The sequence below is a fragment of the Chelonoidis abingdonii genome, chromosome 2, assembly GCF_003597395.2.
Source record: "Chelonoidis abingdonii isolate Lonesome George chromosome 2, CheloAbing_2.0, whole genome shotgun sequence".
Taxonomy (NCBI): domain Eukaryota; kingdom Metazoa; phylum Chordata; order Testudines; family Testudinidae; genus Chelonoidis; species Chelonoidis abingdonii.
The window spans coordinates 16,746,578-16,772,026 of record NC_133770.1 but is presented as its reverse complement, the minus strand read 5'-3'; the positions used below and the strand labels follow the sequence as shown (position 1 = coordinate 16,772,026).

The 25,449-nt window shown below is 44.7% G+C and overlaps 1 protein-coding gene across 1 annotated transcript in view; it reads left to right on the top strand.

Moving 5' to 3' along the window:
* Window positions 1–10,653, top strand: part of XYLB (xylulokinase) — a 152,507-nt gene extending 141,854 nt beyond the window's left edge. The window contains exon 19 of the mRNA XM_032778508.2: window positions 9,574–10,653. Within this exon, the coding sequence (XP_032634399.1) occupies window positions 9,574–9,657 (84 nt within the window). The 3' untranslated portion in view covers window positions 9,658–10,653. The remainder of the gene's footprint in view (window positions 1–9,573) is intronic.
* The last annotated feature ends 14,796 nt before the right edge of the window (window positions 10,654–25,449 follow it).

The window sequence follows — 25,449 nt, the reverse complement described above, 5'->3', positions numbered from 1 at the left end:
ACAATCTAGGTTTGTAACAGGATGCAACAAACGGATGGGAACGGAGGACAAGATAATACTGATGTGAGCATTTCTTGCGTAGAAGGTAGTAGTCTCAGTCTAGGTTATATTGTATTTTGTTTTAATAATTTGTTATCTTTTGTTTTCTTATTTACGTGCTGAGTCCTTAATGTGTGAGACTGGTCAGTAATATAGTGATGACAGTTACATTATAGGCAAGTACAAGCTTCATATTATAATACACATAATTACTTTTTTAAAATATAACTCTTTGATATGTTACTTTCTAGGGCATTACAAAGAGGGAATTTATGTTCCTGAGCTTTTGTTCATCACTGAGTATTCTTTATTCCCTGTGGACGTCAATTATAAAAATAAATCCATATAATTGCCTCTGGAAAAATAGTCCTGAAATCACTTAGGAAGAGTTATCCAAGGTAATGTCAATGGGAACCAGCTACTAGAAACTTTAGAGTAATCTTCTGTATATACAACCATATGTATATACTAGGGCAGATCCTCAGCTGGCTTCAGTGAATTTAAATGAGCTGCACCAGTTCTTCTTTGAGTAGATGCAGCTGTGTATTTCATTTAGGTGTGTGCACACCCAGCACACTGTAGCTGGAGAATTTTGCCTAGCAGTACCCTCAGGAGGTAGAGCTTGCACCTCGGGCTCATAGCCCCTCTCCTGGCTGTAGGAGGAAGCGTTACCCCCAACCCCCTCAGTTCCTTCTTACTGCTTGTGACTGGAGTCAGAGCTCTGTGTGGTTCCTAACCACACAATCTCTCTCCATCTCTTAATGATTTTTTCTAGATGTATATAGGTAGTTAGTACCCTTAGTATTAATGTTAGTTAGGATTTAGCATTAAGTAGCTTTAGCTAAGTTTAAACATTGTCTGGAGCATGTGGGAGTGATCCCCAACAACGGCCTCACATGCAGTGCTTGCTGTGCCGAGACCCATGTAAAAGAGCAGTGTTTGATTTGTAAATCATTCACAAAATGGACTCAGGTGGCTAGGGAATTTTTGCCTAAAGCAGCACCTGTTTGAACAGGCCATGTGGCACTATGTCAGAACGGAGGTCGCCGTGGGTTCTGAGAGTGCTCCTGTTTTGTGCACTGGAGTTGGGAGATGGAGAAGCCATTCTCTGTTGAGTGCTTGAAAGAAAAGGTGACATAAGACCAATCAAGACACTCCAGGCCTTGTGGACTTTGGTTCCAGCCTTGGGGCACTGAGTTCAGTCCAGTACCGACAAGAGTGATGCTGGCACCAACTGTATCATATCAGTGGTGCATGAGGTGGCAACTGACCTCCTTTGCCTGTTCATGCCAACCTCTTGCTTGGTCCAGGATTTTGCCAGAGCTATGTCGTTTATAACCGTGTTGGCTGGATGGGCTGCTGAACTTTTGGGTATGTCAGCACCATGTCCTGATGGTTCCCTTCCACAGTCTGTGGAAGTGAGGCTAGTGCCGGGTGTGGTGCAAGGATTGATTTAGTGCAAGGACTCCTTGGCACTGGGAAACTCCTCAGAACCACTGCACTCAGTGCCACTGATGTTACTGTGGCAGCACTCACTGCCCTCCGCACTATCAGCTGTGTCAGTACCGCTGGTGACTTCAGGGTCAACACCGCCGCTGACACTGGAAACAATGGAGGCATGTTCAGTGATGGTGCTACTGTTTCCACCATTTGGTGCTAGTCACTCGCTCATTCTGGATGAGGGATGAGTCAGGCCAGTTACTAGCACCCCTGGGGCTAGCTCCACCCTTCTCCCCGAAAACCCAAGACTCACTGGTATCAAGGTTGAGATGTTCCTCTTCCTGCAGTCCATTGCCTGGTCTATATCGGGGCTGTTCATGGAGCACCATGGGTACCAGGATCAGCACTCCTCTTGTGGTCAGGATGAGGGACCCTGTCCTGGTCCCTACTGGCCACCAATGCCTTATCTTTGTCCCCAGTGGCCTCTATGGGATCTGTGGGAAGCTTCTCGGTCATGGAGGTTGCAATCCTTGTCTTGCTCTAAGGTGAGATCACTGGGCAGGTTGGTGGTAAGGACCATCAATCCACTGCAGGTCCAGTCACCAGTGAGCCTTCCTCTTGCACAACCTCCAAAATTGTCCCATCCAGGTCCATCATCAGCTAGCAGTGGGATTTGGCCCAGACACAATCAACGGTGTCTTCTTCATCCCCATATAATTTGGTGGTGCCTGGCTCTTCCTCTTCTTCAGTGCCCAACCACTTTAAGGGCTACCAGAACCTTTTGCAGTACAGGGCTGCTTCTCTGGGCTATTCAGGCAGAGTTCTTGCAGGAGAATACCAATATGTTGTTGAATATCTTGCAACTTTGATATCACCTACTGCGAAGCATATGAAGAAATACTGCTTTATCCTGGATTAAGAATTTGAGGGCTTTTACTCCCATCTGGCCCCAGATTCCCTAGTCATAACTATGGTGAATGATAGAACCTGGCTGGTTAGCTAGAAGTCCACTCCTAAGGACAAGGACTCTAAAAGGATGGACTTTAATAAGTAAGGCTGCGAATCTGTCACGGAGGTTGCGGAAGTCACATATTCTGTGACTTTGTGCAACCTCTGTGACTTCCACAGCTGTAGTGACCAGTGCGGCTGACCCAAGGGCTGGCCGAGCAGCTGGCCCCAGGGCCAGCTCCCTAGGTGGCCCTGGGGCCAGCTGCACCGGCCACTGCTCAGGTGGCCCCAGGCAGCTGGCCTCAGGGACTGCCTGAGCAGCAGTCCCAGAGGCAGCCCCAGGGACCCCAGGAGCAGCAGCAGGTGGCTGGCCTTGGTGGCTGTCAGAGCAGGGGCCAACTACTAGCCCCTGGGGCTCCCGAGAGCAGTGGTGCCCCAGGGCCCCCAGAGCAGTGGCACCCTAGGAAAATGTAGGATTTAATCAGGGGTATTTATAGTAAAAGTCATAGACAGGTCACGGGCCGTTAATTTTTGTTAATTTCCCGTGACCTGTCCATGACGTTTACTAAAAATACCAGTGACTAAATCTTAGCCTTATTAATGGGTAGAAATATCTATACCTCTTCTTTCCTGCAAATGCAGATTGCTAACCAGCAGGCATTGTTGTCTAAACATGTCTTTGTGAATTGGATGACTGTCTGACTTGCAGACCAGTTGCCTGAAACCTCCATGGAGGAATTTTGGGTCTTGGTTGCTGAAGGCTGCTTGGTAGGTAAGACATCATTGCAGTCTGCAATGGACATCACAGGCACTTAAGCCAGAGAGATGGCTTCAGATGTGACTATTAGAAGGGCGTCCTGGCTGCAGAATTTGGGCATTGCTCCCAATGTGTGAGGGGCTCAATTGTTCACATACTTACCAACAATACCACCGAGATGTATATGTGAACAGGCATGAGGGAGCACAGTCCAAGGTTCTCTACCAAGAGGCAATCACGTTGTGGTGGTTCTACATTGAGGAGAGTATCATTCCAATAGCTGATCACTTGCCTAGGGTCCAGAATCATCTCACGGACCATCTTAGCAGGAATTTTCCCCTGAGTCACAAGTGGTCCCTGGAGACAAGATGTCCTGTATATCATCTTTGCAGCTTGGGACAGTCCAACAGTTGCCTTATTTGCTACAAGAGACAATAGGAAATGCTGTCTATTCTGCGTTGAGGGGGACTGAGTTCAGGCTCCCTGACTGATGCCTTCCATCTCAGCTGGCAGTCAGCTCTCCTGTATGCTTTTCCTCTGATCCTGATCATTCCACAGGTCATCTTCAAGCTTAAAGAGTATCACGCCAAGCTCATCCTCATTGCCCCGGCATGGCCGAGTTAGTGGTGATTCTCCAACCTTCTTGCGCTGTCAATTTGGCCTCCCATAGCCTTTCCTGTCCATCCTGATCTACTCACACAGAACGATGGACACACCTGGCATCTGAACTCAGCTCCCTGCATCTCACTGCATGGCTGCTTTCTGGTTGAAAGAGAAGGAAGAATGTTGTTCGGTGGCTGTTCAGCAGGTGACTGAAATGGAAGCAGTTCTTGCTGTGCTTATTGACCTGTGGAGTTCAACCGATGCTGATTTCTATCCAGGACATCTTGGCGTATTTGCTGCATCTTCAGTCAGGCCTTGCACTTAGCTCTTTGAAGGTCCATTGGCGGTAATCTCAGTGTTTCATCCCCCCATTCATGGAAGATCAGTATTTTCCAGTGCCATGATAGCAAGATTCTTTAAAGGGCTTCTTTGCCTCCATCCTCTGGTCTGAGAGCTGCTTCCTTTGTGGGTCATGAACATGATCCTGACAGTCAGAATGGGACCTCCATTTGAGCCTCTGGCATCTTGTACCTTTCACTTTTGTAACAGAAAACTGTGTTCCCGGTGGCAATAACATCCACAAGGAGAGTCTGTGAGTTGCAGGTTTTGATGGCAGATCCTCCTTATTCATAATCTCCAAAGACAAAGTGATTTTATGGCCGCACCCAATTTTTTTGTCTATAGTGGTTTCTCAGTTTTCATTTGAACCATTTACCTGTGTTCTTTCCTAAATCACATTAATCTCTGGAGGAGCAGCGTCTCCATATTTTAGATGTGAGACATTGTGTAACCTTCTACCTGGACAGGACTAAACCGTTTCCTGTGTCGCCTTGTCTGTTTGTGTCATATGCAGATGTATGAAGGAATAAGTAGTCTGTTCTCTGGGTGGATACCATCCTGTATCAAGACTGCATATGAAATAGCTTCAACCATGCCTCCTCGGAGGGTGCGAACTCATTCTACGAGAGTGCAAGCTATGTCAATAGGGTTCCTCAGTGACATCTCAATATTGGGCATTTGCAGGGCTGCCACCTGGTTGTTAATACATATGTTTACAAACCATGATGCCATTACTGCATCTTCCAGAGCGAATGCAAACGTTGGTAGTGTAGTCCTGGAATCTTTGTTTATATAGACTCCAAGCCTCAGTTCCTGCGGTGGATACTGCTTGTGAGTCACCTAAGTGGAATACATGGCTGCGTCTACTTGAAGAAGTATAAATGGTTACTTATTGTCACTGTGGTTCTTCAAGATGCAGCTGTGTATTCCACAACTCACCCTCCATCCCCTCTGCACTGAAGTCTCATTTCCAGGTGTTCTATGTGAAGGAACTGTGAGGGGTGTTGAGGTGGCGCTGCCTTGTATAGATGGAGAGGGGCTGTCAAGGTGTCCCCCTACTCTGAACTTTAGGGTACAGATGTGGGGACCTGCATGAATAACCCCTAAGCTTATTTTTACCAGCTTAGGCAAAACAGTCACTGCCACCACCAAATGTTTAAAAAAAAAACAATTGAGGGAGAACCATTTGGGAACTCTGCCTTCCCCTAAATATTTCTTCAGTCCTTATCCCCCCTGTCCTGGCAGGGTTTGACTAATTTCCCTCTCCCAAGTCTCTATACCCTTTTTCCTGGGTAGACTCAAGAAAATTCCCTCCACCAAATCCTGGTGAGCCCAGATCCAAAATCCTTGGATCTTACAACAAGCAAAAACCAATTAGGTTCTTAAAAGAAGACTTTGAATTAAAGAAAAAGGGTGAAAGGAATACCTCTGCGAGATTAGAAAGCAGGATGATCTCACAGACAGCTCATTCAAAACACAGAGGATTTCCCTCTGGGCAAAACCTTAAAGTGCACAGAAACCCAATCTGATTCTCCGTCTTTGTTTGCAAAAGAAACGACAAAGAGAAGAATAAAGAACTCTACCACATTCTTATCTAAATACTCACTAATTTAAACAGGGGTTAGATGGTTGTTTTTTGGATCTCTGACTCTGGCAAAAGAACACACAGAACAGACAAAAGACTTTTTTCTCTACTCCCTCTTTGAAAGTATTTTATCTTTTTATTGGTCCTTCTGGTCAGGTGTCAGCTTGGTTATGTGAGCTTTTTAACCCTTTAGAGGTAAAAGAGGCATTAACCCTTAACTGTCTGTTTATGACAGGGGCTATGAGAACAAAGTGCCTTTTCCACCTCCAGTGGGTACTGCTAGGCAAAATTCTCTGGCTCTGGTGGACTGGGCACACACATACCTAAGTGGAATACATGTCTGCATCACATCTCGAAGAACCACACTTACAAAAAGTAACTGTTTCTTACACCGTCTCAAGTTCTGACTCACTGTGTGGGTGTACCAGTCACTACAGCCTGCAGTAATAGAGGGACATGCTGTGCCACTAGCATTTAAACAGAACTCCCAATGAAGTTAAAAAAAGGGGGTAAGAAGGACATATATAGTTCATAGACTTTGTGCTGGGCCTCTGCACAGGGGGTGAATTTCACCCAAGTTGTACAGAAATAAAGTAGGAGGGATGGTCTTGATTTTTCCCACGTGCCTGCAGTGTATATTACAGCACTCATTCACACTGATGGCTGGGAGACCCACTGCAGATGCCTGAATTTTGCAAATTAGCAAGTTAAGTGTTCAAAGCCAATGAAATAGTCAAGGACGCTGTATCGGTTAATGTGGCTGTTCATTTATTTTGACACTTTTTAATTTAGAGTGATGTATTCACAATAATACTTCATATTGTGCTAGTAAATGTGCAGTAGTATATGTTGTAAAAATAATGTCATGTAGGTAATATGAGAACGCTAACGTGGAAATACAGCACTCTTAGCAATATAGCACTCTGCTATTAAATCTTTGTTGAAAAGTCTGGGAAAGCATCCAGGGTTTATCAAGTTTACAGGTTAGCAAAGCAAGAATTAGTGAGGCTTGACTATAGATGTTTCAGTAAATAAAGGATCTATTTTGTCTGACATCGATGCTCCTAATACAACCCATGAGTGTTTGCTTGATATTTTGTTTACTCCTGTATATATATTTAAGAAAAATAGGAGCAATAGCTTTTTTCGGAATGTGTAATGGTGATTCCGGTATTGCACAGGCACTGAGAGCACTTTGACTCACAACAAACATAAGGCATTCATGTAGTTAGTTAAAATCATATGCTCTGTGATGTGCTATGAGAGATGTTCAGAAAGTTTCTAGCCTGGCAAAGAGAGAGTCATAATTTACATTAGTTTGTTTATTTTTCAGTACAGTCCCCCCCATGACATCAATGCACTTGGTCCATAGACATCTGTAGTTTGGCTGTGCTTTTCTAATAGAAGTCCTTGTCCTGCATGTCCAGAAACTCCTCAGTTTCTGTGATCACCTCATTATCATCATTGCAACTCTTTCCCCAAAGGTCTTCCTTCAACTTAGAGAACAGGCAGAAATCTGAGGGAGCCAAATATATTGACTAGGCTGGATGGGGAAGCAGCTGAAAGCCACATTTGGCTGCTGTGGTCACTACAGTCTGGGATGTGTGCAGTGATGCACTGTCCTGAAGAAGCAAAAAGTTTCCTGGAAACATCATCACATTCTATTCTGATCAGCGCTGAACATTCTGGGCACCGATCTTACTGAAACCTTTCTCATACCCAAGTCTTCATGGTGGCTGGCATGCACTGACCCACTGCAGCTGCCCAGTATCTCAGTTGTGTGCCTGACTGTTGATCTTCTGCCGTTCATCATCATCCTGTGGACATCATCAACTTTTTCTGGTGTTCTGGCCTATCTAGGGCATCCTGACCTTGGCTCATCCTCAGTGCTGATTCTCTCTTGCTTAAATTCAGCATTTTATCAGCCCAGCTCTTTTACTGTGGCATATGGGCATCATTCCCCAGTGTTGCAACCATGTCCTCATGGATTTACTTTGGAGTCAAGCCTTTCTTATGGAGGTACTTGATCACCTATGTGATTTCATTCTTCTTCATTTTTCAAATCTTTGGTGCTTACTCACTTCAACACATCCTTGTAAAAGTTCTGCATGGGGAAAAAATGGCTGCTAACAAAGAAACACATAATATCAGTACTTTGCTCTGTGAAATATATTGAGCCTTGCTGTATAATTAAATAGGTCAGGCTAGACACTTTCTGAATGACTCTCATCATAATAGTACTCTGCAGTTTCATGTCCTTTTTGTCCATAGATCTCTTTATGTCCATTTTACAGACAGGAGAAATTGAGGCACAAAGATTAAAGAAGTTGCCCAAGTCATACAGTCAGGCAGCAGTAGAGGTAGGAGTATAATTTAAGTCTCCTGTCTCCTAGTCGGATGCTCTATCACTGGAAGAGAGTGTTTAAAAATATGTTAAAAAACTTATTAGCTACCATGTTTTAAAACACCTATTTTTCTGTAGTTGATAGGGCTTCAGTGAAGTGTGCAATGTATATTCTCACATACCATGGATATAATGTATACTTACCTTGTATATTCCTTATAAACTTCCACCTGATATTTTTAATTTAGTATAGAAATTTGCTTTAACTGCTGTTAACAGCTTATTTGTGATGGGTAGACTTAATCAAAGCATACTCCTCTGTTGCTGAATTAGTCCAACAATTCAATTTTTAGTCAACAATTCTTGACTAAATTCCAAGAACAAAGAGAGAATCTCAATTTGAAAAAAATATTCAGGGAGAAGGGGACTCAGAAATTGAAGATTTTGAAATGAATGGAAACACAAGGTCAAAACACCATCACTTTTTTTCCTCGGGTGATAAAATCCTACAAAAACTGTAAATGTGTTCTCTTGTAAGAAGATGTGATCATGTTGGGAGATTTGATTTTATTCCAGTTGAGTGTGTATTAACACTAATGCCATGAAGTACTGTACTTTTAACTGATTAAATGGCAGTTCTGCTTTTATATACACCTCTACCCCGATATAACGCGATCTGATATAACATGAATTTGGATATAACATGGTAAAGCAGTGCTCCGGGGGGTGGGGGGAAGGGCAGGGCTGCACACTCTGGTGGATCAAAGCAGGTTCAATATAACGCGGTTTCACCTATAATGCGGTAAGACTTTTTGGCTCCCGAGGACAGCGTTATATTGGAGTAGAGGTGTACTCTCACAAAGCCTGTACTTCTACTCATGAAGAACTCAGGGTGAAGCCAGAGTTTTGTTTGAGTAAGGATTGCAGGTTGGAGTCCTTATTTGGGAAACAGTGAAATTCACTTAAACGCTGGTTCTTATTGGTTACTACGGATAAGGGTTTCCAGTTATTGGGCCTGATTTATTATGGCTTTATGGCCCCTTAGAGAGCATCTAGGCCAGAGAGGTTGAGGATGTTGCAGATATTATTAATACTGAGGGAGATGAGGAAGGCCAGGACAAGAGTTTTGGCTGCAAGGCTAGGAAGACCAGATTGGGTTTTAGAAATGTTACAGAGAAGGATGTGTCAAATTGTGAGTAAACAGTGATTTTAATAGAGATGACTGCTTACTTCCCCTTGAATAATGGGTTATGCTCATCACAAGAATACTGAACTAACATGTACACATCTTATCACACCACTGCAATAGAAACTATCTGAGATTGTCATAAAATTAGAGCTATAAAAGAACTGTTAGTAAGGGCTATTAAAAACAGAACGAAGAATAGCAGTGCATGTTCTTGAGGAAATTTCTAAAAGACTCCTAACACTTTGGTTGGTTCTGGTGGTGGTCTGAAATGCAAAAAATTCTAAAATCCACATTTTAAACATACACTTGTAACTTTCTCTTCCTTTTAGATCTACCAGCCCCTTCTGAAAAGATATGCAGAGCTTGAACAAAAGGTTCTCTGCAGTCCAATCTCATCTCATCGGGCTAAATAGCAAGAAAAAGAAAAAATCTAACACTAGCCCAAGGAATTGACTGCCAGGGTGAAGATCAGAAGAAAGTTGTCAGAATTTACTGCAGCTGTTTAAGGCATTCTTTGTATTTTGTGCCAAAAACAAGGTCTAATACATATTAAAATGTTTTTTTTTAAAGTGTTACTGGAAAAGTTGCTGAAAGATTGAAATCTTACTTAAATCACTGAAGTGTTTTTTGTGTCCACAGCATCATTTTTTTCTCAGATCCTTTTCAGCTTGGTAATTGGTATTTCGTAATAGCTGGGTAACAATAGTCAGGTTAATTCTATCTATCCGTTTACCCATGTCTTTCTCTCTGTCTACATGTCTGTCTCTATCTATATGTCTACCATATCTGTCTGTCTGTATCGTATCTATTTTATCTGTCATATCCATTTATCTGTCACAACTATCTTTCAGTATGTCTCTAATCTGTCTATGTTTTTATACCATGTTTATTATGGTGCTGCCTTACAGAAATTTCATAAAGTCCACAAAAATCTAAGCACTATTGATTTTGGATTCTCTCTCCTCTTTCCTTAACATATAGGTATTTTATGAAGCTGCTAGATTAATCTAAAACAGAAGGGGGTGTATGAATATCCAGGGAATTATGTTCCTCTGAAAGCAGGTATTAATACTCAAGACAGTACTTTTTAATTTTCCTCTCTTCATTCCTAGTAATGTTCTGTTTCCATTTGTGGAAATGCCTTAGTGAGTATTATCTGCTATTACAAAATACTGTGTTGGCTGCATTGGATCAAATCCTGCCATAACTTATGTTTGTGCAAGCACACTGAAGGGTTGGCTGGGTGTGACTAAGAGGGCAGTTTGGCCCAGTGTCTGAAATGTGAACTCAATGCTTTTACAGTTTATCTGTAAAGTAACAGCTGTGGCCTCTGAAAGACAGGAGACTTGGCTAAATGTGCTACAGACAATAAAGAGTGTTAAAATAAATAAAGGATCTGTTGGAAATGAGTCTTCTTGCAGAAAGTGCCTATATGTGCTTACAGTGTGTTCCATCCGGGGGTGCCCAAACTATGTCTAGCTGAGTGCTATATAGTCTGCTTATTAAAGATCTGAAAGCCAGATCTAATTTACAGAAAATGGGGCAAATTGGAGCTTCTCATATCTTTGATATAGGGATGCATCCTATGGGTAAGGAATACAGGTCTTGATCGGAATCATTTCACCTTTCTGTACCTCATCATACCTATCTTTAAAATGGGTCTAATTCCAGTAGATATTTATAAAAGCTGATTAATGTTTGTAGAAGCTCTTTGAGATCCTTGGAGGAAGTACATTCTTATTAGGCGCTATTACTGGAAGTCCATTTGTATCCAATTGGAGCATCATGTAGTGGTACCTGCAGACTCTTGGGACAGCACTTATATATCTGTTAGGATTGCCTTTGAGACCTTTACCACTCAGCTTATCATAAGAACCTAAGAACTTCTATACTGTGTCAGACCCAGGGTCCATCTAGCCCAGTATCTTGTCTTCCAAAAGTGACCAATGCCACATACTTCAGAGGGAATGAACAGAACTGGGCAATCATCAAGTGATTTGTCCCCTGTCATCCACTCCCAACTTCTGGCAGTCATAAGCTAGGGACACTCATAGTATAGGGTTGCATCACTGATCATCTTGTCTAATAGTCATTGATGGACCTATCCTCCAGAACACCTTGTCCAGTTTGGGCAGAACACTTCATCCAGTTCCATGGGGTCCAAAAAACTCAGTTTGACTCCAGCTTGTCACTCAGGTTACTTATTAGGCATGCAACAGCTCTTTGCCCATGCTGACTAGGCCCAGACACAGGGGGTTTAGGGACAGGATGATACCACAATTCCAATTCATGTCACGCACCATACAGTTTATATACATCTTGCCTAGCTACTAATCTCTCTACTTCTTGCATGTAAAAACCTATTGCTTTGCAGATTGCGTACAGACCAATTGCTTTGGAGATTGTGTAAGGCAAGCTTATCAGTTCAGAGTGTTTCTGCCTATTTAGTTTAATATAAACATACCCAAAATAATTAGTTTAGTTAGTTTCTGCCTCCTTATTGTATATAAGCATTGTCACAACAGTTAATTGTTTTAGCAGTTACTTGTTCAGACTTTGTGATAGGGAGTGCTCCCCACATTAGCCCTGCAAGAGCTGAATTGGGCCAGCTGGACCCAGTCAGCTAAATTTGGCTGCAAATAGGGGGGTGGGAGGGGAGCTTTAGGCTGATGAACCTAATTAGAGAGAGATGCTCATCTGTGAGGGACAGGTGAAAAAAAGACTGGAGAATTTGGAAGCGGGGGGTGGGGAGAATTTTGCAGTCGTTCCATGGAAGGGGGGTGTTGCTGAGATGAGTGAAGAGACTGGCAAACCCAGAGGAGTGGTGAGAGCTAGGAGATATGGAGGTAGCTTAGGGAAGAGCAGCAAATCATGAAGGGAATTCTGTGGTTCCAGGTGCAAGAGAGGAGCTGCAGAGGAGAAACAGAGAGTGTAACCCACTGGAAGGAATGTCAGCCTGCCTGAGCTAATCCCCAGAACTGCCAGGAGGAGGTGCTCCCAGCGGTGAGTGGACATCATGACAGGCTTGTTCAGCAGTTACTTGTTCAGGCATGTTTTATCTTAACTTGGGCTTCCCTATGTCAGCTAAGCCTGCTGTATAGTATAGAGCAGGGTAGGTGCAGGCTGCCTTGTAGTTCCCTAGGCTGAACTTGACCTGTGAGGTACATTTATCACCTCTGTACTGTGTTGTGTTTAACAGTAGAGTTTCCAAGTGGAACCTTTGCTAAAAGCGGAGGGAGAGTTCCCCCTGCTCACTGGCTTTGGGGATTATTGTTTCCCTTGTGCCCACTGCACCGGCTGTTCTGGCTGCACTCAGCTCTGCTTACCGTTATGAGTATTTGAGCACGAGTTGGAGGGATTGCTCAAGACTCCTAGTCAGAGAGTAGGGATCAACAGTGCAGCTCAACCTCGACCCTACCATCCCAGTTCCTATCTCCCACATACTTGATTCAACTAGCATTTCCCATTTTGATGACATCCAGGAAAATTTCTGGGTCACATTGCTTCAGCACTGCCTTATCTGAACTATGGCACTTCCACCCCCAATATTTTTATATCAAACCCAATAAACTTAGCTGAGATAATCTTCTCAAATAAACATAAACCAGTAGATCTTCCTATCAGAGAAAAGCACAAGTCAGAGCATTGGATCTGAACCTCTGTATCCTTTTGAGGTCATGTGTTTGTACAGTGTGCAGCAACTGTAATATGTACATATTACAAACAAACAACTATTAAAAGAGCATTAAGGTTGCAAAATCAAGCACTTCAGAGTTGGGAAATGCCCTAACTCAGGCCTCCTGTGCAACCTTCATTCATCCCCTTTTGTGCATATGTGTTATAAACAGTCTGCAGTTACATCATCACATACTATTTTTTTCACAGGATCCCTGCCTCATTCAGTGCATGGGAGGGACTTGGTCTGGGGATGAATCAAGGTTGTATAGGGAAGAAACTGTAATCTGTAGGACCCCTGCTTCTTTTGTTGCAGAAGTGTAGGGAATGAGAGAGGAGACTGAAGGAAGAGAAAGGTTAAGGCAGTTGAATTGGATTCTCTCCCTGCCTATGCCACTGTGTCCCTGTGTAATGCTAGGCATGCCACTTAAACCAGGCTCCATTATGTGACATTATATTGACACCCTATAGGCCGTCAGAGTTGGAACCTTTAGCTCCACTGCACAGACCTCTGTTCTTGAACTAATGGAGTAGCTGTTAACAGCAGTAGGTTGTCATCCTCTATATGGACCAGCACTAGAGGGGAATGAGACACTTGTCTGGTATATTAACTGACATTTGCTGGTAGCAAAGGAAGGGTAGGACTCAGGAATTTTGTGTTCCATTCCAGGCTGTGGTGGGGTTGGTGCTCTTGTGCGTAGATTCTTCTGGCTGCTTTCCCCAAGCGTGATCCCTTTGGCCCAGTCCTGTGTCTTTCCCACCCCGCCCCTCCCAGTCCTATTTTCTTCACCTAGTTCAGTCTCCACTCTTCAGGCTTCTCCTTCCAGTCACTGCAAGTCTTAGTCTCATCTCTCAGGGCTCCCTGTCTCCCCACCCTGTCCCTTTGCACTGCCAGTCCCAGCTCCTCATCTGATCTCTTTCTTTCCCTTCCCCACCCTGGCCTCCAGTCATGTTCCCCTCACTCCCTAGCCCCACTGGCTCTCAATCCCAATTGCCCTCTCCGGTCTCCTCATCCAATCAGTCCCCACCTCCTGGCTCTTTACCTAGCCTGTGCCTGTTCTCCTCCTCATGACCCAGCTCCTCATTAGATTGATGTCCCCTCCGCCCTCATTTTCCCCACATCCCACTGTTTCTCAGTCACAATCTCCTTACCCAGCCAGTCCCTATCCCCTTATCCAATCTTAATCTCTCCCCCAGCTTAGGGCCCCCAATGGGCCAGTGATAACCCTGGCCCATTGGGGGCCCTATCCCCCAAAACACAATAATAATTAATAGGGGGCCCCCTTAAAAGCAATTATTTAGTATGCTTATACCTAGTGCCGGCTCTGACTGGCTTCCAATCCCCCCTGTTTCCCTCCCTTACTATGTCCCAGTCTCCTTGCCCAAATCATCACATCGTCCTCTGTCTCCTAGGCCCGATCTTACTGTCTCAGTTCCAGTCTCTGCCCCTGGCTCCCAGACCCAGTCTCCTTGTCCAGGCAGTCTCAGTATCTTCCCTCCCCACAGACTCCTTGTCCTAATCTACTCTTCTACCCCTTGCAAGTCCAATTCTGCATTTGACTCAGTCAGCTTCCTCCACACTGCCTGGGCCCAGCAGGGTTATCACTGAAAGTATTCTAGAGAGTCTCTCTGCACTGTGTTCAGGTGCCTGGGCCTGGGTCCAGCATGGCCCACAGAAGCCCAGAGATGCAACTGCAGTGAAAGTCCTGTTCAATCCCAGACTGGAGCATGCCCAGTGTGGACAGAATCTTCTGGGAATGTAGCTGCTAGAGTATAAGCTGTTTCTACTCAGCATGTACAACTGTAATTTTTCAAAGACTTATAACTTGGCCAAATTTGGGTGGGTTTTTATTGCGACTTGTGGGGCAAGAGAGACATCCCCAACACAAAGGTCCATCTCCTTCCCAAATTTAAAGTCCCTGCTCCAAAGCATGGGGCATTAGCATTCTTCAAAGAAAAGGTGAGAAGAACTTTTTAATGGGGGAAAAACATTTTTCCCTAGCCTTTTCCTTGGAAATGGCCAAAGCATCTAGGTGACATTTTCCAAAAATGTGCAACCTGAGTGTGATGGGGTGCCTGCTCTAAGGGGTTAATAAAGCCCTAGGGAGGCTGTGCAGGAGACAGCCAATCAGAGGAATGCTGAAGGGAGCAGTCAATCAGGCCCATATAAAAAGGGAACTGCAGGGCATAGGAGGGCAGTTCTCTGCTGGGAGCCCAGGGAGGAAGGACTGTGTCGCTGGAGGGCTAAGAGAACTGCCAGCACCCTGGACAGAGCAGTGCTGCGAGCAGGGACCTGGGAGCCAGAGACAATCCTGGCTGGCTGCTGGGATTTGCTGGCTGAGGCCCTGAGGCAAGGGTAAGGAGGATGCTGGGGCCACAAGGAAATGGCCAGACAATTCGCTGCAGTTGACACTAAGAGAAGTGGCTGAAATGTGGACTGCAGGTCCCCCACAAGGGGGGAGCACAATGTTTGGCCCGGCCAGAGGGCTGTGTTGCTGAAGAGGATGCTGTGGTCTTTGGAGAGATGTGGGTCCTAGAGCAGGAGTGACGGTGGCGAGGCACCACCTGAAGCGGGTGCCACAACACGCAGGGCTAATCCCCAAGACAGCCAGCAGAAAGCACCAGAATGGTGAGTGAACCCTGTTACACTGAGGCAGACACCGACATGGAAAATTTCAGCCCGAGTGGTTAAAGTTTAGCAAGGTTAGCAGCAACTGAAAACAGGTGTTATAAATAAGGCCTGTGCAAATCATGATTTCATACACTGCACAGGAGTTCTGAAATTAGTCCAATACTGTGACGTTTATGTAAAAGTTACTGGTAGCCCCCCTTAATAGCTTAGAAGCAGCCAGTAGGGGAAAGCAGAAGCCTCACGTATACAATAACCTGAACTTTTTAACTATCTTTTTTCTTCTGCCTCAAAGCAGAAAAAACTTGCTTCAAACCAGTTTTTACTAAACAAGTAACAAAACCGTGAGGTTTGACACCTACCAATCAAGTGTTTACACGCAAGGGTCTTTGTCTAAAACTGTATTAAAGGCTTGTAAAATTTGTATAAAATAGGGTCTTTGTACTAAAGTACAAGGCTCTCCTTTTTTCTGCAGAATAAAGCATCTTTTGCTTATCCCTGTCATTCTGTTATTGGCTCTCAGCTAGGCAGACCCAATATTTCGGTAACAGTTTCTGGCGACCCCAGCTGGGACTCTCCTAGCTTGGACATCGGATTCCGGACGGCTGTGGCGAACTTGGAACGGCGCCACCGGGGTGTTTAGCCCCTTTTCCTCGCTTCACCGCAGCCCCTGGGGTTCGTGCTCCGATAAGGTGAGTCCTAATAGGGTAAGGAAACGCTATCTGGTTCTGGTTTGCTTTTTGCTTTCTGGTTCTGGTTCTGTTCTGTTTAACCGGTTACTGTTGTTTTTCTGCTCTGGATACATTTGGGTGTTAGGTGTGTTGGCGGAACTGAACCTCTCGTTCGTAATTCCTGAGGGTAGAAGCCATTGTGTGCGATGAAGCTTATAAAATTTATATAAAATAGGGTCTTTGTACTAAAGTGCAAGACTCTCCTTTTTTCTGCAAAATAAAGCATCTTTTCCTTATCCCTGTCAGGCTGTTATTAGCTCTCAGCTAGGCAAACCCAATATTTCAGTAACATTTGCAATAGTGGGGAGCTGGAAGTAGGAATGTCTGCTTCTGCTTCCTCGCTGTTGGGGAAAAAAATCACAGTATTGGGCTAATTCTACTGCTTTTGGGGGTGAGGATGTCTCACCTCATGGCACCAACCATCTGGCCCAGGCTGCTGCCACTGTGGCTTCCTGTCCAGCCAACTAGCAGGGAGAGGGGGGCAGTGCTAACAATGTGCTGTAGTTAGGAGGCCCAGCCCCGCAACAGCAGGCCCAGAGGAGACATCGCAGGAACTGAGATGAGGATCTGTGGCTTGGAGCATGAGCATGTGTGAGAGGGGCCCTGCCCTGGTGGGGGAATTGGGGTGTGTGTGTGAAGGGATTAGGGTAGGGGGATGGAGCCCAGCAAACCCTAACTTTCCTGCAGGGCCATCGGGGGGCCACTGTGGGGCAGTCCAGGCCTTGGCTCCTAATTGCTGCGTGTTGTCAGCAGCAACCCCCTCTCCCCACAGGAAGCAGCAGCAGCCTGGCTGACAGTGAGATGCATCCCTCTTGTCTGCTTGCCCTGCCCTCTCCCTGGGCCAGGACCGGCCTGCTACATACCTAGTCCCCTGTGAGATGCGAGCAGCCAACTAACCCCCCACAAACAGCCATGGCCTCAGCAGGGAGGCGTGAGCTGAGATGCCTGGTTTCACCTCTCAGCTATTGGAAAAAAAAATGAGTAATTAGGGGGCGGGGGTGGGGTCTTTGTGGTTGTGTCTATCCTGTGAAATTCCAGTGCCTGGGCTCTGGCTGTGATGTGGTGGGGTATTTTTTTTGTTTTGTTTTGTTTTGTTTTTTAAAACACCCTGAGATTTATATAGAGCCTAACTTAAAAAGGGAAGTGTCAGGCAAGTTTAATAAAAGGTGGTGTTACCAATCGCACCTATAATTAAATAATTGTGATCCAGATCCTTGCAGTGGACCAAACAATTAAATTGAACACATTGTACTTTGGACCCAGAACTGGAACCTTTCCAAACATTGTGCTTCAAAGCCATTTTAATATCTAAGGCCATGTGTGATTCAGGAAAGCACTTATGCACATGCTTAAATCCATATATCATAGGATATGCCTGCCTGTAGTGCCCACTGCTGAGCTGGTGTGGTGCTGCAGGCACTTCCTGCCTTTGTTTCCCTTTTCTCAGGGCCCTTTAAGAACTCTACTCTGTCCAAACCAATGCAAGACATAATATCTTTGCTTGGGCTCTACTCTATTAAATTCAAAATATACTTGAACTAACTCTCCCTCTGGCTTCAGAGGTTGCACATCTCTCATCCTTGGGGCCTATGGGTCTCAATCCTGGGAGCTGCTCTCCCTTCGGAGAGTTTCTCTCTATATGAGCACCCCCAGAAAGTGAGCCCTGGAAGCCTTTTAGGCCCTGGTGCTCGTTATCCAATGAACTGCCCAGATGGCTCCTTAAAGTAGCTCTTCACAGGTGTCATTGGCTTGGACTCCCCTTAGAAGGTCCAGCAACCCCATGACACCATCCATATTATGACATTTCTTTAGCATGTATTTATCTTTGAGCATGTATTTACATCCCATTTTGTTCAGCACAAGCCTATATGAATTCAGGATGTTTTCCTGACTTGGGCCCCATATTAGGTAAATTTCAATACAAGAACATTACTAGAAGATGACACAAGCGACTGACTTTGTGTAAAGAGCAGCTTCCATGAAATGTTGTCCACTGTGCATTATAATGGAATGTTTGTTTTATTTATTTGAATGGGCTGCTGCTGAGTGAGGACTCTACTATCATTTTTGTGTTTAAATACTTTATCTGTGAAACTGAACACTGCCATTTTTGTTTATGATTGAACCGTTAGAACTGTTCTTGATATTAACAAGCTCAGGATTACATGTTCATGTTTCTAAAAGAGGGTTTTTTTTTTAGCAATTGCTTTCAAAAGTGGCATCATAAATACACGTTTATCTGTGTGCATTGCTTCCTCTCTTTTTATGTGCTCATTACACTGTGTCCCCAAGTACAATGCTAAAACATGTACCACTTATCATAGCAAAAGTCCTCCACCTGTAACAGCCATTTTGTTATCCAGCAGAACGGCAAAAGAATTAAAACTATTAATTGTACATGAGAGGAAGCAATGCCTTGTAGTTAAAACACAGAACTTAGAATCAGGAATCCTTGGTTTTGTTCCCAGCTTTACCTCAGACATGCTGTGTCACATGGGGCAAGTCACTCAACCACCCGGTGCCTCCTTTTCTGTGTGTGTGGGAAGTACTTACTTTATTTCACACTGATATTGTGAGGTTCAGTTCATTTACAAGATGGTGCTTTAAGGTTCTGTCATGGAAAGAGCAGTGGAACTGCAAAGTATTAGTATGTTTTGAATTCAGAAGTGTATGTAGAAAATTTCTTATGTTAATAACTCAAAGTCGGTAATGAAAGGGAACATTTTGTGCATTATCCCTTTGGGTGTGTGAGAAACCTGGTATTTGATGTATGTCACCTGGGATAAAAAGCCTGGTTGTACCAATCCTGGCTCCAACATGTGGGTGTATGTCTGCCATTCTGTGTTTGTTTCAAATTGTCATTTTCCCCAAGGTGACTGTTGCATTGTCAGGTTGCTGCAGGAGGCCTTACGCAAGCCTGAGAAGAAAGAGGAACATGTAAGGCTATGAAGGCCTGCAGGTTGAGCACCACTGAATAACAGTATTGCTGTGGTGATGGGTTTATTAGGTGTGACCTCTAAGTGTTGGTGTCTGGTGTATATGAATTTATAGACAAGCTCTTTTTTTCCAACTCACCAAAGTCACAACTATTCACTGACTAGTGTCAGATAGAATAAGACTCAGTAAATCAAGAAAGTCCTTTAAAGAAATTCTGTTGTAAGACTCAGTCTGCCCTTTTGTTTTCTCTTTCCCAGGCATTCAGGCTAGTCTGGCAAGGACTTGAAGGTCTCATATGTACACATCCGTTCCCAAAAACCCAAGGATGCAGGAATGTGGGACCCTTTTCTCCAAATGTAATGTATCTTGCATTTGAAATTCCAACCAGTTTTCCTACTTTACATTGTTCAGGCTCCTTGTTTATCACAGTGGATTTGTCCAGATTAGGAAAGAGGTCAGAGTTAGTTAACACAGTAGCTAATCCCAGCCGACCCACAATCTTTCCCTTAGTTTAGCTGCAGGTTGACACCTTTTACCTGGATTTATTTGGTTGAGGTTGACCCTAAGCTCCCTCACTACAGTAACCTTGACTAGCTAAATAAAGGCAAAATGTTAATCTTCATCTAAACTGAGAAACGTTCAGGGTTAGCTATTATATTAACTAACCCCAACCAATCCACAACCTTTTTATTAATCTAGACAAACCCAATGAGACTGCACGGAAGACTGATCCCAGCCATCGGAACAGCAGTGAAGCTTGCTAGCTGTGGGGAACTGGTTTGCTGCTGTTTGACTTGCATTACTTCTCACTCCCACGCCAAAGACATTCTAGGTTGGAGCCTTATGGGTCATGGAGTACAAGGAAAAACCCTGGCTACAGCCATGCCCTTTAATGGAGTGGCCCCTAACTGTAGTCTCAATCCACCTGCGAAAGGTGCGACTCTCCAATAAACTGATCGGATGAAAAAAGCACTTTGTGTTAGAAGTGGAAAAGAACAAGAAAAGATGTTTGGTTTTTCTGAAAGGATCAGTTTCAAAGCAGTAGAGCTCTGACTGAATGAATAACACACTGAAAACATCTACTTTCTGTCCATGGTTTAAGAAGTAGTTGACCCAAATACCACCTCTTTTGATCCCTGTGGAATCCTTTTTATATTTCATTTTTAGTTGTGACAAATTCAACAGTAACACACTGTAGGATATGCGTCTAAAGCAGCAGAAAAGCGAAAAAAGCGCTTCATGCACATGCTTTGCCTTATTTCCATTTGTGCTCCAGATGGCGGGGGAATGGAAGCAATGTATAACATTTTAAAGATTCAAAATACAAATAAAGAAGCAAGTCAGTAAAGTCTCAGAATAATTATACCTTATAAACAAAGAGCCCCATAGACAATGGGCCTGATTTTGCACAGCCTGGCCCCTAGCATAGTATTTACACCTGTGTAAAGTGGGCATAAAATGCTACCAGATCCGAATGGTAGTCCCTATTGCTTTGTACTGCATAAGCGTAAATGACAACACAATGTTCAAGGCAGTGGAGAATTAGGCCAAATATTTCTGTAGCAAGCTTATAGCTAAACTCATCTTATCTGAAGCATCTATGTAACATACCTCTCTTGGCTTAGGATAGTAATAATTACAGCCTCTATCCACTCTGCATGCTTTCAGCACTCCTTAAGTCAGGGCTCTTTGACCCATGTAGTCCACTGTGATCCTATCAGAATTTAAGATTTCTTTCCAGAGACTTGATCTATTTTGTCCAGCAAGAGTTCCACAACTTTTGCCTCTGAGAGCAAATATGTTACATAAGAATGTCCATACTGGGTCAGACCAGTCCACCTAGCCTGATGTCCTGTCTTCAGACCGTGGCCAATGCCAGGTGCCCCAGAGGGAATGAATAGAACAGGTAATCATCAAGTGATCCATTCCCTCTCATTCAATCCAAGCTTCTGGCAAACAAAGGCTAGGGACAGAATCCCTGCCCATCCTGGCTAATAGCCATTGATGGACCTATCCTCCATGAATTTATCTAGTTCTTTTTTGAACCCTGTTATAGTCTTGGCCTTCACAACATCTTCTGGCAAGGAGTTCCACAAGGTTTATTGTGTTTTGTGTGAAAAAAATACTACTTTTTTGTTTATTTTAAACCTGCTGCCTATTAATGTCATTTGGTGACCCCTAGTTCTTGTGTTATGAGAAGGAGTAAATAACACTTCCTTATTTACTTTCTCCACACCAGTCCTGACTTTATAGATCTCCATCATATCCCCCTTAGCTGTCTCTATTCCAAGCTGAAAAGTCTCAGTCTTATTAATCTCTCCTCATACGGAAGCCCATACCCCTAATCAGCCCAGTCATGTTGTTTTGAGAGATCCTTTAGTAGCTCTTCACGGTCTACCTGGGTCTTAACTGTGTTCTTCTGTTGTATTTCACCTATGGGTTTTGCTGGAAATGGGCTGCTGCCTCCACTTGTTCATAGGAATGAAGACTCCTCTTTTTGTTTGACATTTCATTGCTTGAACCTCCCTCCTGTTAAGATACATTCATGATGCTACTTTTATTTGACTTGTCTTTCTGCTGTTCTGTAGCATCTTAAACAAGTCCCTGACAAACATAATGAAACTTTTGCAATTGTTCTTTATTTTGTGCTGGCTCACTCTTGGCCATCGTGTATGCCAGTTCATTTTGTTCAGTGCTTGTGAAGCATGTGGCTCAGAGGTTAGGACAGGGGATTAAGTGTCATTATGTCTTGATTCTGCTTGTTTTCTGCTATTGGTTTGTTGTTTGACCCTTGACCAAGTTCCTTACCCTCTATGTGCCTCAGTTACACATTAGTACAATGGAGATAATGCCAATTACCTACCAATTATGAAGCTTGTTTAATATTTGCATATCGCTTTTAGATCCTTGGTTGACTGGTATTATTTGAAGTACCTTATTATTAAGTCATTATTATCAACTATTTCTTGATGGAGTTTCTTAAAGCTTTATCACTGTTGCCTTTCCCTTGCAGCACATGCTCCCTCTTGTTTATTGGGGGCAAGTAGAAAATTCCAGCTGAATTCACTTTAACTCTGGGTAAAATGTTTATAACTGGCTTGACCACCTTATTCCTGCATACAGCCCTATTTCAGGGTGAATAGGTTAACACAGGCTTCTGGGTCATGAGAAGAGTCTAGCTGGGCCCAACTGGGGGTGAATTACAAAATCCTCCAGAAAACCACAGGAGCTGTATGATCTGGGGAATTGGCTGTAACTTGAGAGTCAGAGCTTGAGGCCAGAAGGGACCACTAGATCATCTCGTCTGACCTCCCATCTACCAGAAGCCACTGGGACCACCCAGCACCCGCACACTAAGCCCAACAAATAAACTTAGACCAAAGAATTACAGCCCCTAGGAGACCAGTGCCCTGGGCAAGAGAATAGGAGACACCCAGGCACACCAGAGTGTGAGACCCCTGCAATGGCAGGGGAATGATGACATGGGATACACCTAGATAATCCTGGCAAGTGACCCGCACCCACATGAAGATATAAGTCTCCCCCCGCTTGGTTATTGCCATTCTGACTTTGAGGGAAATTCCTTCCTGTCACCAAATATGGCAGTCCGTTAGACCTGAGCATGTGAGGTTGTCCTAGAAGTCAGAGCATCTTTCTAGAGGGAAAGAAAAGTCTTGTGGCTTAGATATTGGACCAGGATTCAGGAACTATGGATTTACTTCTCAGGTCTGCAGTAGACTCCCTGAGTGACCTTGAGCAAGTTACTTAATCTCTCTGTGCTTTCCTTCTCCATGTGAAATGGAGATGACAATACTTCCCTTGTCTGTCTTATCTGTTTAGATTGCAAGCTCCATGGGGCAGGGTCTGTTTTACTGTGGTTGATGCTAGGTGCTGTTCAAAGGGCTCTGATCTTGTTTGGGGCCTCTAGGCAATTCTGTAATGTTGTTAATAATAATAACTGGCAAATACCAATGCCCTGGCGAACAGAAACCTCCTTGCCAGGGCCGGCTCTACGTTTTTGCCACCCCAAGCAGCACTCCGAATTGCCACCACTGATGGCAGGGGCAGTCCATGTGCCATTAGGGCAGCAAGCGCATTTCCGCAGCGGTGGCAATTCGGCGGCAGCTTCTGTCTTCAGCTGGAAGACAGAAGCTGCTGAATTGCTGCCACAGACAGCTGAACATAGAAGCTGCCACTGAATTGCCACTGCCATGGAAACGCGTGTGCTGCCCTAACGGCACATGGACTGCCCCCACTGTCCGTGGTGGCAATTCAGCGCGCTGCTTCGGGGCAAAACCACAGGGACTGCCGCCCCTTGCAGATTGCTGCCCCAAGCCCCTGCTTGGAATGCTGGTGCCTGGTGCCGGCCCTGCCTCTTGCCTGGTTTATGTTTGATCAGACAACTCTGTTCATGTGTTTCAGGGAGAGGAGGACCTTGGGCTGAAGAAAGCCACCCGTGAGATACTTGGATTTTCTTCTGTAGCTAGCTTTACAGAAGCTCCGGAAGGCTTTATTTAATTCCTGTCTCAAATGAGAATGCAAGATATTTCCTTCCTCCATTAATTCTGTACAACCATAAAACCTGGTTGGTCCAATATGCCTTTATTTTTCCTCCTAACTAAGTGGGATTTGCTCCCCACCTGCTTCAGGCTCACCTGGTATGTCACAAATTCCCATCAGAAAATCCTCTTAATCCATTCGTACAGGGATATCCTGCAGATACGGATAGGTTACTTTGCTACTTACATCATCTTGCCCTCTGTCTCTCTGCTGTGTGCCCTTATCTGTGCTTACCACTGCAGCTCAGCTGTACTCTTCCAGACATTCATATTGTGTCTGCAAGCCCAGTTCCTGGGGTTAGGTAAAACAAGACTCCCTTGAGATTTTGACAGGTGTTGCATAATACAATGTGCACTGCTTTACCAGCTGTTGAGGGACTCTTGTACACTTCCTCATATGGACAGGGAGTGTGAGTCAGTCGGAAGCTCCAGCCATTCTATAGCTGATAAATGTTGCTTTATTGCAGATGGAATACGCAGGGCGGGTGCAAGGATGTTTCGCGCCCTAGGTGAAACTTCCACCTTGTGCTCCCCGCCCTGAGCCCTGTGGCAGCTCTCTCCCCCCTCCGCCCTAAGCTCCCCCCATGGCAGCTTCTGCCCTCCGCCCTGAGGCGCCCCCCTGTGGCAGCTCCCCCCAGCCCGGGGAGCTGTGCGGCAGCTCCCTGCCCCAGCTCACCTCTGCTCTGCCTCCTCCCCGAGCAGGCCGTCGCTGCTCCACTTCTCCCGCCTCCAGGCTTGCAGCACCAATCAGCTGTTTGGCACCGCAAGCCTGGGAGGGAGAGAAGCAGAGCGGAGCAGCATGCTCAGGGGAGGAGGCGGAACAGAGGTGAGCTGGGGCAGGGAGCGGTTCCCCTGTGTGTCGCGCCCCCCCTTACTTGCTGCAGGCGGCCCTCCCTGTGCCCCCCTGCCCCAGGTCCCTCCGCCTAAATGCCGACGATGACCAGGGCGGCTGAAGATTCAGCCACCGCGGTCGCTGCCGAAGGACCCAAAATGCCCCCCCACAAATGCTAGTGCCCTAGTCGACCGCGTAGGTCGCCTAATGGGCTGTACTGGACCTGGGAATACACTTAAAAATATAAACCATGCTATGAAAGGGCTTATGCAGTCACTGAAAGACGATTTCCTACCTTAGGCTTTTATCTTAGAACGAAATATAAGTTACAGAAAACAAATAAGCCAAGACTTATCACAAAACTTTGATGTCATTGCTTATGTTTCCTGAGAGCATCTCTTGATACTGTCGCTGTAGCTTATTAGGTCCCAGTGAGACATTCCCCATGTCACTTATGGTTTCATTCCTTTCATTAGATTCCTGTCCTAACTGACTCAGTTTGAGGATAGTTGCTTATAGCAGAAATGCCCCTTTGATAAAGAAAGATATTGTTGAAAGATGACAATATGTTTTCCCAATTTCTCTTTCTTGGCCTAATTATTATGGTTCCTGCCATAAGTGTTACTTTGAAGAAACTCCAACTCAAGCAGAGAAAAAATATATCGAATGTACTTAATCCAATATGCAATTTAGTCAGACAGTTCAGCCAAACAAATTAGCAAATATAATGCATTTCAAGACCCCTCTCTGATGTTAAACCAATTTCTTCTGAGAATGGCTGCTGACTCAGGAAACATGGTGCACTGTTTCTCTTGATTCCATCCCCCTGACTTAACAGCACA